At 37.4% G+C, this 13,964-nt stretch overlaps 1 protein-coding gene across 6 annotated transcripts in view; it reads right to left on the bottom strand.

The window, feature by feature from the left end:
* BBOF1 (basal body orientation factor 1) overlaps window positions 1-13,964 on the bottom strand; it is a 55,987-nt gene that overhangs the window by 38,979 nt on the left and 3,044 nt on the right. For 4 of the 6 annotated variants that reach the window (XM_053889595.1, XM_053889590.1, XM_053889592.1 and 1 more), the window contains exons 2-4: window positions 12,651-12,879; window positions 6,222-6,287; window positions 4,702-4,845 (exon numbers count right to left, since the gene is read on the bottom strand). In XM_053889595.1, the coding sequence (XP_053745570.1) occupies window positions 4,702-4,845; window positions 6,222-6,287; window positions 12,651-12,879 (439 nt within the window). The remainder of the gene's footprint in view (window positions 1-4,701; window positions 4,846-6,221; window positions 6,288-12,650; window positions 12,880-13,964) is intronic. The other 2 variants (XM_053889593.1, XM_053889594.1) reach the window with 2 other exon arrangements.

Raw genomic sequence — 13,964 nt, 5'->3', positions numbered from 1 at the left:
GAGCCCAACACAGGGCTCAAACCCACAAACTGTGAGATCATGACCTGAGCTGAAGTCAGACCTTAACCGACTGAGCCACCCAGGTGCCCCTAAAATTATGACTTTTAAACATGACTCTGGGGGACAGCCTTATGGAGGATATGCATTTGAGCTGAGCCTTTGAAGAATCGGTAAAATTTTAATGGATAGAGATCTATTGGGAGTATATTCTGGATAGAAGAAACAGTTTGAACTACGAAAAAAATGGCAGAAAGGGGGTGCCTGGTTCAGTCCATTAAGCGTTCAATTCCTGATTTCCGCTCAGGTCATGATCTCATGGATTGTGAGATCGAGCCTCACATTGTGCTCTGTGCTGACAACAGAGAGCCTGCTTGGGATTCTTTCTCTCCCTCTCTCTCTGCCCCTCCACCATTTGCTCACTCTCTCTCTCAAAATAAACAAAAATGAACTTTAAATTTTTAACGTTTTATTTATTTTTGAGACAGAGAGAGACAGAGCATGAACGGGGGAGGGGCAGAGAGAGAGGGAGACACAGAATCGGAAGCAGGCTCCAGGCTCTGAGCCATCAGCCCAGAGCCCGACGCGGCGCTCGAACTCACGGACCGCAAGATCGTGACCTGAGCCGAAGTCGGACGCTTAACTGACTGAGCCACCCAGGCGCCCCAAAAATGAACTTTAAAAAATACGGTAAAAAGACTTCAGGGATTAGTAAATATCCAGTTTGGATGAATTAAAGGGGGTGTGCATGAGGAAGTAAAAGGAGAAAATAATGTTTCAAAATAGGTGTTGGGTCTTGACTTTCACATCAAGGCATCTGGACAATACTAGGTTTACAAAAGAGAAATACTAAAGAAGATTCTTCAGGGAGTTAATCAGAACATTTCCGTATTGGTGCATACTTTGGACTGTGGTGATGTGGTGGTTTTAAAATACATCCACAACTTCTTTGATGGTCCTCCCTTCAAATGATGGAACCTAATTCTCCATCCTTAGACTGTGGGCCAGAGTTAGGGATTCACTCCTAACTAATAGAATATGACAGAAGTAATGCTGTACAATTTCCAAGGCTAAGTCAAGAAAGGGATAGCTTCTGTCTGGCTTTCTTTGGGATTATTCACTTTGGGTAAAGTCATTGAAAGGCCCATGTGGGAAGATGCTGAGGCCTCTCAGTAATTACTAGTCCCAACTTGACAGCATGTTAGTTGGCACTGGGAAACAGATCCTGAAGCTCTAATCAAGCCTCCAGATGACTGCAGCCCTGGCTGATATCTAGACTGTAACTTCATGGAAGACCCTGAGCCAGAATTTCCCAGTTAACCTGCTCCCAAATTCTTTTTTTTTTTTTTTTTTTTTTTTAAAGTAGGCTCCACACCCAACGTGCGGCTTGAACTCATGACCCTGAAATCAAGAGTCACATGCTCTATGGAGCCAGCCAGGTGCCCCAAACTGCTCCCAAATTCTTGACCCATGGGAATTATGTTTTTAACAAATGTTTAGTGTAGTTTTAAGCTGCTAGATTTGAGGGTAATTTTTCTTCAATAATAGGTAATAATGCAGGTTAAGAAATAGAGAGGGCACGACTAGAAGTACTGGGCAGGGATTCAGATCAACAGGGTTCTGCTACCAGCTCTACAAGTTACCACGAAAGTCACTTAACATCTTTGTGTCTCAGTTTTGCTCATCTATAGAATGGCTTAAATTGGCCCTAAAGTTTCTTTCAGCTCTAAGATTCTATGAATTCCATGAAAGGATTTCATTTTAGATGGTTGCCTTATATCACTCACTTAGCAAGTTTTATTAGTAAGTACCAGTCTAGCGACTAGTGAGGAGTGACAAAGACATTCACAAGTAGATGATCTGGCTCCTTTTATTCTCCTCAGTTTACAAAACTAATGAACAATACAAACATAAAATAACTAGAGAAGACAGTTATATAGCTGCTATTTTAAGGAGTTTAATGTGGTTTGTTATTGTTGTCGTTTTTGTTATGTTTTGTTTTGTTCTGAGAAAGAGAGAAAGAGACCAGGTGGGAGAGGGGCAAAGAGAGAGGGAAAGAGAGAAACCCAAGCAGGCTCCTTGCTGTCAGCACGGAGCCCAACGCAGGGATCTAAGATCAAATCAGATGCTTAACAGACTGAGCCACCCTGGTTCCCCTTAAGGACTTTAAAGGTCTGGAAACACATAGAAGGAGAGAGTTCCTCAGAAAATACTGCACAGGAGCTTGTATAAAGATGAGCTACTGAAATTAAGAACAATTTTAAAGTAACAGAACAACAGTTGTAAAGCAACAGGCAGTCAAGTTCACAAAGTCAGCCAGGCAGGGAGGTTGGGAGATAACTTTGCAATTATGACAGAAAGAGTTAAAACACTTTCCTATACATTCCTCCAATTTAAGAAAGTGTCTTAGACTTTCCCACTTTGCCTAAAATGTGCCAACTCATTCCTTTAATTAGAGCTTTTAAGAGTACTCTATTACGATTTTTAAAGCTATATAATCATAACAAGTAAATATCAACAATTATGACATTACTCCTCTTACTGGAGACTAGTAGGAATAAATATGCTAAATATTTTACACACATTATTTAATCCACACAACATCTCTAAGAGGAGACACGTGATATTATAGCCACATTTTACAAATGAAGAATCTGAGACTCAGAGAAGTTAACAGACTATCCAAGGGCCACATAGCTATCAGCTGCGGAGCCAGGACATGAAGTCCCTGATTTCAACCACTACAGTATCTTGTCTGACTTATTCATTTCTCATACACCCTTGCAATTTGGCAGTTAGCTGGGAGGTAAACAGAGATAGGATGCAGGAACTTTGGTTTCCCATCAGACCTTGTTCTTGCTCAATAGGGTTCTGGGGAGCCCAAGGACTGCTTGAGAGACATTGCATGCTTGGAGAATACCATGACCAAGAATGAGAGGCGTCAAAAGGGATGGTGGAAGGGCCTTAAATAATACTAAATAATACTTAAATAATACTAATTTCTATAATCATAATTTTAGCAGTAGTAATACTAGCAGCAGAAACAGCAACAGCAGGTAATATTTACCACCCAGTGCTAAGCATTTAAAACAGATGATTTCATTTAGTCTTCACAATGACCCTTTAAAGTTGGTACCATTATTCCCAGCTCCATGGCTTAGATGAGGAAGCTTAACAAGATAATATTCAAGTAGTGAAAACAGTATTTATACTGTTTTCTAGCAGTCTGATTTTGGAGCACCAACTTTCAGCCCCTCCACTATATGAAATATGGTTATCTTAGGCGGTAATGCTACTGCTATTACTAATAACAGCAGCAGCATTTAATTGCACATTGGAGCAGACTCACACCAGGAATGTCGCTAGCATGTGTTAGGGTGTTGGTAGCTTGAAATTGGCCATAATAAGAGTATTTATACCAAGGAAACCAGCAAATGCTACAAATCAGGACTTCTGTTTGCAGAGCGCTACATACTATTGTAAATATAATTGTCTCTTATATGACATAATGCTATTTTAAGCACTGTAACTATATGAACTCATTTAATCCTTACAACAACCCTATGAGCCTATGATGAACTCTTACTATCCTCATTTTACAGATCAGGAAATCAAGGTATAGAGAGGTTAAGTAACTTGCCCAAAGTCACAAAGCTGATTTCTGCTACTGTGCCCAACACTCATCTACTAAATGTAAATGTAGTGCCATTTACTACATTATTATTAATGCAATAAAACTATATTCCGAGCTGAGGGAATGGAAAGAGAAAAAGCAAAGCGAAGTCAGAGAAACTTTCTGAAAGTACGGTTTTCCTCACCCCACCTACCCCTACCAAGAGAACCTTCTAAAATGTTCTAAAATTATCACTCATCAGTCTCAACCTAGTTTCCTTTGGGACTTTCTACTTTGTTTTCCCCTACTGTTTTCCAAGAACTGTAGTGTGTTTCTTATTGAAGTGACTCCAAAGGTTTAATTACTGATAAAAGCAGAAGGTGTGTTGGCTGAGATTTGGTGAAGTTACAAAGAAATCAATGCTTAGAAAAGTCTAACCAAGACTTTTTTGCACCCAGTGCTACACTCATGATGTCTTCTACTTTCTCTCAAATAATCTCTAAAATGCCAAAGGGAGTCCTTTACCATCTCACAGGAGTAAATGTCTATGAAGGCTTTTGCACATATAAGTATAGTATTGCGAGGGGCACCTGGCTGGCTCAGTCAGTAGAGCATAGGACTCTCAATCTCAGAGTTGTGAGTTCAAGCCTCATGTTGGGCAAGGAGCCTACTTAAAAAGACAAAAAAAAAAAAAAAAGTATAGTATTGTGACATTCACTTTATTGTGGCACTCTGGAACCAAACCTGCAATATCTCTGAATTATGCTTGTAGTTAATCCTAATCTCCTTTTTTTAAAGTATTTATTCATTCATTCATTTATTTATTTATTTATTTATTTATTTATTTATTTATTTATTTTAAGAGAGAGAAAGCACGAGTGAGGAAGGGACAGAGAGGAGACAGAGAGAGAGAGAAAGAGAAAGAATCCCAAGCAGGCCCCTCACTGCTAGCACAGAGCCCCATGTGGGGCTCGAACCCACAAAGTCGTGAGATCATGACCTGAACCAAAACCAAAAGTCAGATGCTTGAGCGACTAAGCCACCCAGGTGCCCCTCTAATCTCCTATGTTTAAAGAAAGAAAGAAACTTACGTCATCTAATTCTTTCTCCACTTGGATTTTTCTCTTCTGGAATTGTTTTATTGTTTTCAGCTCTGTCTGAATCATGCCAATTTCTTTGGCTTTTTGCTGGAACTCTCCCTCCAGCTCATTTATTTGCACAATATACTTTTGTTCCTATATGCAAAAAAACAAAAAACAAAACAAAACAAAAAACCCAAACAGTTAAATGAATTAGGAAAAAGAACAGAAGTCCCACAAAGTTGTGTTCCCTTGAAACCTTAGGCCATTTGTCTATCTTCTTTGAAGAAATGTTCCCTTTTTGTTTTTGCAGAAAGTTTTACTTTTTGTTAGAAGATACCAAGTGCCTTGAATAAGAAAGAACTTCTAGAATGAGCTGATCTTATCTAGAAAATGCAGGTTAATTACTAAAAAGAGGTTTGAGAAGACTAAACAAATCTTTAATTTGGAAGAAAGAGAAGTAACAGCCCTAACCATAAATTAAAATTAGTAAGCTAAGAGATAAAGGAAGGGCCAGTATCTCTAATAAATCAAGAGAGAAGGAGAAGGTGGGGAAAAAAAGAGGAAGGAAGAGGGAGGAGGAAAAGGAAGTGGAGGAGTAGAAAGGAAAGAGAAGGAGAGAAGAGAAAAAAAAGAGGAAGAGGAGGAAAAAAGGGCCAATAACAATTTAAAAAATGAATGAGTTGTCAAAAAGAAATGCAAATGACCCTCAAACATGAAAAAATGCTCAACCTAGCTCAAAATAAGAGAAATGCAAGTTGAAATACACTGGAATACCCTTTTTCACCTATCATGTTGACAAAAATCAGTTTTGACAATATACTCTGGTATATTGTGAAGACATGGATAGTTTGATTTCTCAGAATATAACACGCTTGATTTGACTTTGGAGCCACATAAATATTTTACGTAATTATGTAATTACATAACTTTAAAATTACATAATTTTATATAATTCCATAATTTTAAAAAGCAACTCCCCAGAATCAAAAACAAAATGTGTTCTTGAGTTGGTGGCATAATCACACAGAAAGAAATTATTTCAAATGGTAATGTAATTTGATCATAGATCCCTATTGGTATATATCCAGAGGGGAAAAGTGCCTCCTAAAATCTTAAACTGTTTCCACTAATCTATGTTGGTGTTAGTTATTCTGTGACTGTTGATGTATTGAGGTTTGAAGCAATAACTCAATCATACCTGATATTAAGAACCAGAATTTCTGGTGAGAGAGAAAGGAGACTGGATCAAGTAAAAACCCTGTACTCCTGCATCTGAATTTATATTTCCTACCTCCATCCACTGAAAAGCCATTGAAAGGACAAACTCAGGAGCACCACGACTACAAGATCATTTTCTACAAAAGCAGTTTTGCTATTTTTGAGCTTCTGCACAATCAAGTGTGTGAGCTTTAAGGTCACTGAGGCTGCTCTTAGGACCTATTCACTTACTCATTTTGTGTCTTAAATATCTGAGCTTGCCAGAAACCTGACCACCCAGTAAGTAAAAGTAGTAGTACCTAGACACTCACCAATTTCTCATTCTCCTCTTTGGCTTTTTCCTTTGTTTCATTCAATTGCTGTTTGAGTTTTTCAATCTGTAGAAGTTGGAAATACCGTCAGGAAGGTAAAAAACATTGCTCTGTGTCTTATCTTTATTAAGTAGCCTAGTTTTCACATGATATTAAAACCAATAGGGTTGGAGAGGTAGAGTATGGTAGAAAGAAGAGAAAAGGGGGCATAATTCCATGCCCTTAACCTGCTATTGCCAGTTTCTAAAACCTGGCTATCATCAGAATTGCCTGGGTAACTATTTTTTTTTTTTATTGTGGTAAAAACCACATTATATTTACCATCTGAACCATTTTTAAGTATATAGTTTGGCAGTGTTGAATATATTCACATTGTTGTGCAACAGATCTCTAAAACTTTTTCATCTTGCAAAACTGGAACTCTATATCATAAAACACTACTTTCTTCTCCTACCTACCCCCCTCCCCAACGCTTTTGACTTTTGACTGCTTCAGATAATTTGTATGAGTAGAATCATACAGTTTGTTCTCTTGTGACTGGCTTATTTCACTTAGCATAATGCCCTTGAAGTTCATCCATGTTGTAGCATGTGACAGGACTTTCTTCTTTTTAAAAAAAAAAATTTTTAATGAGGGTTTTCTTTTTTTTTTTTTAAGTCTGCATATTATTGTATTGTATGTATATATCCATTTTCTTTATTCTTTCATCTGTCAATGGACATTTGGGTTGCTTCCACCTCTTGACTGTGAATAATATTTCAATGAAGGGGGTGCACGAATATCTTTTCAAGCTCTTGCTTTAAATTCTTTTGCAAATACACCCAAAAGTGGATTTCTGGATCATGTGGTGATTCTAGTCTTAATTATTTGAGGAAACTACATACTGTTTTCCATAATGGCTGCACCATTTTACATTCATTCCCACCAACGATGCACAAGGGCTCCAATTTCTCTGCATCTTTCCCAAGGCTTGTTATTTCCTATTTTTCTGATCATAGCCATCTTAATAGGTGTGAGGTAATATCTCACTGTAGTTTTTATTTGTATTTCTCTTATCTGGGTAACTTTTGGAAAAAAGTTTCAAGAGTACAAAGAGTTCTCATATAGTTTTTACCCAATTTTTCCCATTTGCTTTCCCACTCTATGTATGTATAGATTGATCTATCTAAAATATGTAGAGATGATATACATTTTTTTTTTCTGGACGATGAGAGAGGAGGTTTAAGATATCATGCCTCTTTACCCCTAAATACTTTAGAATGTATTTCCATTCTTCTATTTATTTATTTATTTATTTATTTATTTATTTGGGGGGGGGGAGGGGCATAGGGAGAGGAAGAGAGAGAACCTTAAGCAGACTCCACACAGGGCTGATCAGATCGTGACCTGAGCTGAAATCGAGTCAGACACTTAACCAACTGAGCCACACATTTGCCCCAAAATTCTTTTAGAAGCACAGTAATCAAAGTCAGGAAATTTAACATTGATATGCTATTATTTCATCTATAGTCCATATTCAAATTTTGCCAATTGTCCCAGTAGTGTCCTTTATTGCAACTTTTTTTTTTTTTGGTCCAGGATATAATCCTTGATTATGCATTACATTTAGTTGCCATGTGTACTAGTCTCCTTTAATCTGGAACAGTTTCTCCGTCTTTGTCTTTTATGGCATTGACAGTTTTCAGGAATACCAGCTGGAGTTGGGGCTATCTGATGTTTCCCCATGAGCAGATTCAGGTTATGCATTTTTGGCAGGCACACACTGTCTAAGTGATGATGTATTCTTTTCAGTGCATTATATCATAAGGTAACTGATGTTTTCATCAATTGGTTAAGATTGTGTCTGCTAGGTTTTTCCTTTAAAATTTTTACAAAGTTACAACTTTTCCTTTTGTGATTAAGTAATTTTCAAATTAAGGAAAGATATTTTGAGACTATTAAAAAGTTACAATTTTCCTTTTCTAATTAAGTTAATTTACAAATTAAGGACAGATATTTTGAGACTATGCAAATATCCTTCTGCTCATCAAACTTTCACCACTAGTCTTAGCATCCACCGATGATTTTTGATGGGATCAATTAATCCCATGGCACCAAATAGTGCCTTTTTCAATTCCACCGTTCTTTGGAAATTTAGTAATTTTCTATATTCTACTGTATGGACATATTTTATTCAATGGATTATGTTTTACTGTCATTATTTTGATTGTCTCAGATTTGGCAGTGGGAGCCCCTTCAAACTAGTACCCGTGCCCTTTTTTTTTTTTTTTTACAATTTTATTTTTAAGTAAATACACCCAGTTTTGGGCTTGAACTCACAACCCCAAGATCAAAAGTCACATGCCCCACTGACTGAGCCATCCAGGTACCCACCCTTTATTTTACTTACTTTCTTGCACAAATATTCCAGGCTCATCTTTTACTTTCCCTGCTTGCCTTGGAATCAATCATTTGTCCAAAGATTCTAGTATGTTTTAGTAGGAAACCTGAGTAGCTTATTTTTTTTTTTAAGTTTATTTATTTATTTTGAGACAGAGAGAGAGGGAGAGAGATTAAGAGAATCCCAAACAGACTCTGCACTGTCAGTGCAAAGCCCAATGCGGGGCTCAAAATCATGAACTGTGAGATCATGACCTGAACCAAAAACAAGAGTTGGACGCTCAACCAACTGAGCCACCCTGGTGCCCCCTGAGTAGCTTTTTAAACTGAAAACCCCTTGACATGGTTATAGAATCAGAGGATACGTAAGTGAAATATTGTAATTAGACTAGCTTAAAGGAAACCTAAAAATTCTGAAAGATAAATTGAGACAGTCCTAAATCATATAGGACAGGTGTGAAATATAATGAGATTTATTTTGTGATTGAACAAACCTTTAAGTACAAAAACACACTCTTAAGGAAAATCTCCTAATTTTGTTCAAGATATGTTTCCAAAAACCATTTCATTTCTTTTTTGTTGTTGTTGTTTATTTGAGAGACAGAGAGTGAGCAGGGGACAAACAGAGAGAGAGGGAGAGAGAGAGAATCCCAAGCAGGCTCCACACTCAGCACAGAGCCTGATGTGGGGCTTGATCCCACAATCTCAATATCACGACCTGAGCCCACATTAAGAGTTGGTCGTTCAGGGGCACCTGGGTGGCTCAGTCGATTAAGCATCCGACTTCAGCTCAGGTCATGATCTCACAGTTCATGAGTTCGAGCCCCCCGTTGGGCTCTGTGCTGACAGCTTGGAGCCTGGAGCCTGCTTCAGATTCTGTGTCTCCCTCTCTCTCTGCTCCTCCCCCGCTCATGCTCTGTCTGTCTCTCCTTCAAAAATAAATAAAAACACTAAAAAAAAAAAAAAAAAAAAGAGTTGGTCGTTCAACTGACTGAGCCACCCAGACACTCCTCATTTCTATTATTTCTATAATTAACATGAAATAAGATTATAGACAGTTTATATAAAGCTTAATAACACATTTCTAGGATATGGCAGAATGAGTAACAAACCAGGATATATTGAATCTACTATACTTCTTCCTCCCAAGGTAGTCTCTTTGGTTTCAGTAGTCAACCATAATTGTGAGAAAATTATGTTATTTGCTATAGCCAGATGCTAACCTCTGATACACAAAGGCAGATGAAAATCAGGAAATATAAATGATACTCATAAATCAATATCAATTAGCTAATGCAGGCCACAAAGCTTCTATGTAATGAATTTGGAAAATTATTTGACCTAAAAACTTATTTTAGAATAATACTTCATAGAAGACAATTTTAATACCTACTAATGAAAGTAATTTTAAAAATGGAAGTTGCCTGTGAAAGAAGGTAAAAAAAATAACAGTAATGCATAAAAAACTACTTTAATATATAAAATCAAGACAAATGTTCAGTAGTCTTTCTGTAATGTGCTTTCACTATCATCTTGAACTGAGTTTTGATTGTTATTAACTTTTTCAAAGTATCAGTATACTCACAAGCCATTCATTCATGCATGCAAAAATATTTTAATGAATGCCTACTATTTGCTAGGCCTACACTACATGCTGGAGGTGTAGCATTGAGGAAAAAAAAAAGCCCCCAAATTCTTTACTTCTGTGAGGTTTCATTCTAATCAGAAAAAGAGACAATAAGCAAATATATAATTATCATACATATAATATGACAGAAGATAGTAAATATTTCAGAGAAAAAACAAGGGAGGTTGTTTTTAACTTTAAGGAGAGTAGTGAGGAAAGGTGTGACTGCAGAGGTGGTATTTGAAAAAGCTATGGAATGAGGCATGAATTTGTATGTCATCCTTATGCTGGAGCCAAGTTTTGCATCACACCAGCATTAATTCCAACGTGTACTGAAGCAAATGCATAAACAATTAAGAATGAGCGAAGGATCATATAAAAGATGCTCAAATGACTAATAATCAGGAAAATATAAATTAAAACAAGATATCAATTTACACCTGTAAAATTGAACAAAAACTAAGTAACATATCAAGTTTTGACAAAAATGTGGTCAAACAGGACCTCACTCTAATACATCACTTGTGACGGCATAAATTGGTATAACCCCTTTGGAGCTCAATTTAAACTCCTGTGAAGCTGAAACAATGCATAACCTCATAATGTAATTTAACTTCTAAGTGTCTACTCTAGAGAAACTCTCCATCATGGACACAAGCAGACATCCACAAGAATATTCACTGAAAGTCTATTTGTAATAATGAAAAAATGGGAGTCTGACTCACAGTGGGTATGGATAAATAAGTTTTGGTTTATTTATTTGCTGGAATATTACAAAGCAGATAAGAATTAAAAAATAAAGCATGCTCATTATAAATTTTCATTCTTTTATTTTTTACTTTTTTAATGTTTATTTTTGAGAGAGAGAAAGACAGAGCCTGAGTAGGGGAGGGGCAGAGAGAGGAGACAGAGAATACGAAGCAGGCTCCAGGCTTTGAGCTATCAGTACACAGCCTGACAAGAAGCTTGAACTCACAAACCATGCGATCACGACCCCAGCTGAAGTCAGGCGCTTAACTGACTGAGCCACCCAGGTGCCCCAATATAATTTTTTACAAAATAAACTGAATCAGGTGATTTTAATGAATATACCACAAAAACATGATGTTGAGTAAAAAAAAAAAAAAATATGTTGAGAATGCATGATCAATAGTTAAAGTACAAAACCATACATGGGAATGAGCACACCATCCTCAGCATGGTAGAGATTCCCTTAGGTCTCCATGGGGCTCATAGAGGCAAATGGGAAAGAGAAGAATTTGGAATTACACCTAAATTCCACTTTAACACCTACTGGCTGTGTGACTTTGGGCAAGTTACCTTTCTGAGAGTCAATTTGTAAAATGGGAATGACAATATTGTAGCTACATGCAGTTGTTAAAAGTCCTTAATGAGATAAAAGCGGTAAACTTCCTAGCATAGTGCCTGGCATAAAACAGGGGCTCCAAAATATTGGTTCCCTTCCCTTTTCCTTCCAGATCTAAAATAGTAGCTTTACCCTCAACACTTAGAGTACAGAAAGATAAATTCAAGATTCAACTGGCTAAAAAAAGGAGATTCAACTTGCTGGGTTCATAATCATGTGATCATGGATTAAAGGTGAATTCCTCTACAAATCATTAAAAGTATTTATCAATATCAAAAACACATAGGTCATATGTTCTTCTTCTTAAAATAAAATGGATCTTAATGTCCCCTTATGACCATCAATCTTTGTTTCAGACAAGAAAACAACAGGACAAGGGCTGAAAATAACAGCCAATTCTAATAGTAAAGTCATTTTGAAATAGCATCCTGAAATAAGTCAGGCAGAGAAAGACAGATACCATATGTTTTCACTCATATGTGGATTCTGAGAAACTTAACAGAAGACCCTGGGGGAGGGGAAGGGAGAAAAAAAATGTTACAGAGAGGGAAGGAGGCAAACCATAAGAGACTCTTAAATACTGAGAACAAACTGAGGGTTGATGGGGGGTGGGGGAGAGGGGAAAGTGGGTGATGGGCATTGAGGAGGGCACCTGTTGGGATGAGCACCGGGTGTTGTATGGAAACCAATTTGACAATAAATTATATATTTAAAAAATGTGATTTAGGGGAGCCTGGGTGGCTCAGTCAGTTAAGTGGCCGACTTCGGCTCAGGTCATGATCTCCCAGTCCATGAGTTCGAGCCCCGCGTCGGGCTCTGTGCTGATAGCTCAGAGCCTAGAGGCTGCTTCTGTTTCTGTGTCTCCCTCTCTCTCTGCCCCTCCCCCATTCACACTTTGTCTCTGCCTTTCAAAAATGAATAGATGTTAAAAAATTTTTTTTAATTAAAAAAATGTGATTTAAATAAATAAAGTAAAAAAAAAAAAAAAGAAATAGCATCCTGCTTCAAGTATAACAGAGGTAGTTATTGAGGCTCAGGAGGATTTCCACCTACATACCATATTATCTTTCTCCTGATCCTGCTTCTTCAGGTAACTTAATACAGACATTGTGTCTTTCTCCATTTTATACTGCTGTTTCTTTAACTCCTCATTACTTTTTGCCAGTCTCCGCGAAGTATCACGATACTCAATCCTCGAGAGTTCTGTGACTTCTAGCCTGGCCTCCCAGAGGGAGGCACTGGCCTTGGCTCTGTCCACTGCAGATTCATCGGCTTTTATTATCTTCCTGCGTGGGAAGAGGACATTGAGAGCATATAACAATTACTCTACTATATTAGAACTATACCTTTCTCTTTATTACTTTTTGTTTTGCTTGGCATTGCCCGGCACATATAAGCAAATATTGTTGGATAAATGAGTTAATAGGAAATACACATTTGCTTGATAAGGGAGTTAATTGGGTGACTCTTCTTGGAAGAGGGGAGCTTTGGAGCATAACTCTGAGAGACTGAAAAAACAAAGAAGAAAGGCATGGTAAGGCAAATTCATTTCATAAATCTTCCACATCTTTTCATTTACTTAAAAAAAATGTTTTTAAGTTTATTTATTTATTTTGAGAGAGACAGAGACAGTGTGAGTGGGGGAGGAGCAGAGAGAGGGAGGGAGAACTCATGAACTGTGAGATCTTGACCTGAGCCAAAACCAAGAATCAGTTGCTTAACTGACTGAACCACCCAGGTGCCCCTTACTCCTTTTTCTCATATTTGAATGGTCTCTTCTATTCCTACTCACCCAGTTTTAGACCTTGATTCTTGTACTACAAATCCATTACCTTAGTTCCCTTTCTTTATGATGATACATGCATAGTGTAACTATAACTTTAAGTCCCTTGTTCTGTAATCTTCCACCCACCCCAAACCTAGTTTTGGTTTTGTTGTAGGTTGTTTTTTGAGGGGATTTTCTGGCTAGGCCTTTGACAAAAGATCAAGTCACTTGAACAAGTATGTTAAATACTTTTATCAGCTGGTGCCACATGCACCAGGCTTCAAGGATGGTTGAGAAACAAACCATAATCGTTATACAGAAGTAAAGAGGAAATTAAAAAATAATAATGATAAAGTATGGCTTCAAGATTAAGGATTAATCTATGCCTTCAAATATTAAAGGAGAGTTTTTCAAAGTAAAGATTTGTTGTACAAGGAATGACAAAACAATATACCTTATATATAGTAGGCACTGGATATATAAATATTCAGATAATAAGACTTCACCTGGGGGTGCCTGGGTGGCTTGGTCAGTTAAGCATCAGACTCCTGATTTCAGCTCAGATCATGATCTCAAGGTTCATGGTTTCAAGCCCTGCATTGGGTG

Source organism: Panthera pardus, unplaced genomic scaffold (assembly GCF_024362965.1).
Source record: "Panthera pardus isolate Hobbes unplaced genomic scaffold, ASM2436296v1 HiC_scaffold_24, whole genome shotgun sequence".
NCBI lineage: Eukaryota > Metazoa > Chordata > Mammalia > Carnivora > Felidae > Panthera > Panthera pardus.
Note: the sequence above shows the minus strand (reverse complement) of the source record. Positions and strands in the feature narration are given on the sequence as shown.